Source organism: Myotis brandtii, unplaced genomic scaffold, assembly GCF_000412655.1.
Source record: "Myotis brandtii unplaced genomic scaffold, ASM41265v1 scaffold633, whole genome shotgun sequence".
NCBI lineage: Eukaryota > Metazoa > Chordata > Mammalia > Chiroptera > Vespertilionidae > Myotis > Myotis brandtii.
Window position 1 is genome coordinate 3,038,749 of NW_005370423.1, and position 457 is coordinate 3,039,205.

The window sequence follows — 457 nt, forward strand, 5'->3', positions numbered from 1 at the left end:
TGGGGGTGGGGGTGGTGGGGCTGTGATACCTGCTCAGAGAATGTCACTTGGCGGCCTTTCTCTCTCTCGTTTTTCACGGTGACTTTGACTTTCTTCGCCTCCTTCCCAGCTGCTTTCCGGGGCACCCAGGGTGCCTTGGTGTGTTTCTGAGAGGCAGAGAGAGCAGAACTGGGCCCGTGCCCACCGTGGGCACCGCCCGCCCTCGGCCCCTCTGTGGTGAGCGACGTCAGCTCCCGCCTGGCGCCCCTGTCCCCTCCCCGTCCCCCAAACCTCCTCAAACACTGACCGAGGGCCCTTCACGCTCCCTCCCTTGTCTGAGCCTTTGAGGTGAACGCACCCAGACAGAGCGCGCCCCCACCCGGCCTCCGTCCCTGCGGGCGGGCGAGCCCAGCGCAGAAGCAGCCACAGACCTTCAGGGTCCACAGGGCCTGCTCTCCGACCCGCCCTGATGTCGCCA

At 66.3% G+C, this 457-nt stretch overlaps 1 protein-coding gene across 1 annotated transcript in view; it reads right to left on the reverse strand.

Annotated features, from left to right (window-relative positions):
- LOC102254741 (chromosome unknown open reading frame, human C16orf78) overlaps window positions 1-457 on the reverse strand; it is a 6,084-nt gene that overhangs the window by 4,141 nt on the left and 1,486 nt on the right. Inside the window, exon 2 of the mRNA XM_014528405.1 lies at window positions 30-146. Within this exon, the coding sequence (XP_014383891.1) occupies window positions 30-146 (117 nt within the window). The remainder of the gene's footprint in view (window positions 1-29; window positions 147-457) is intronic.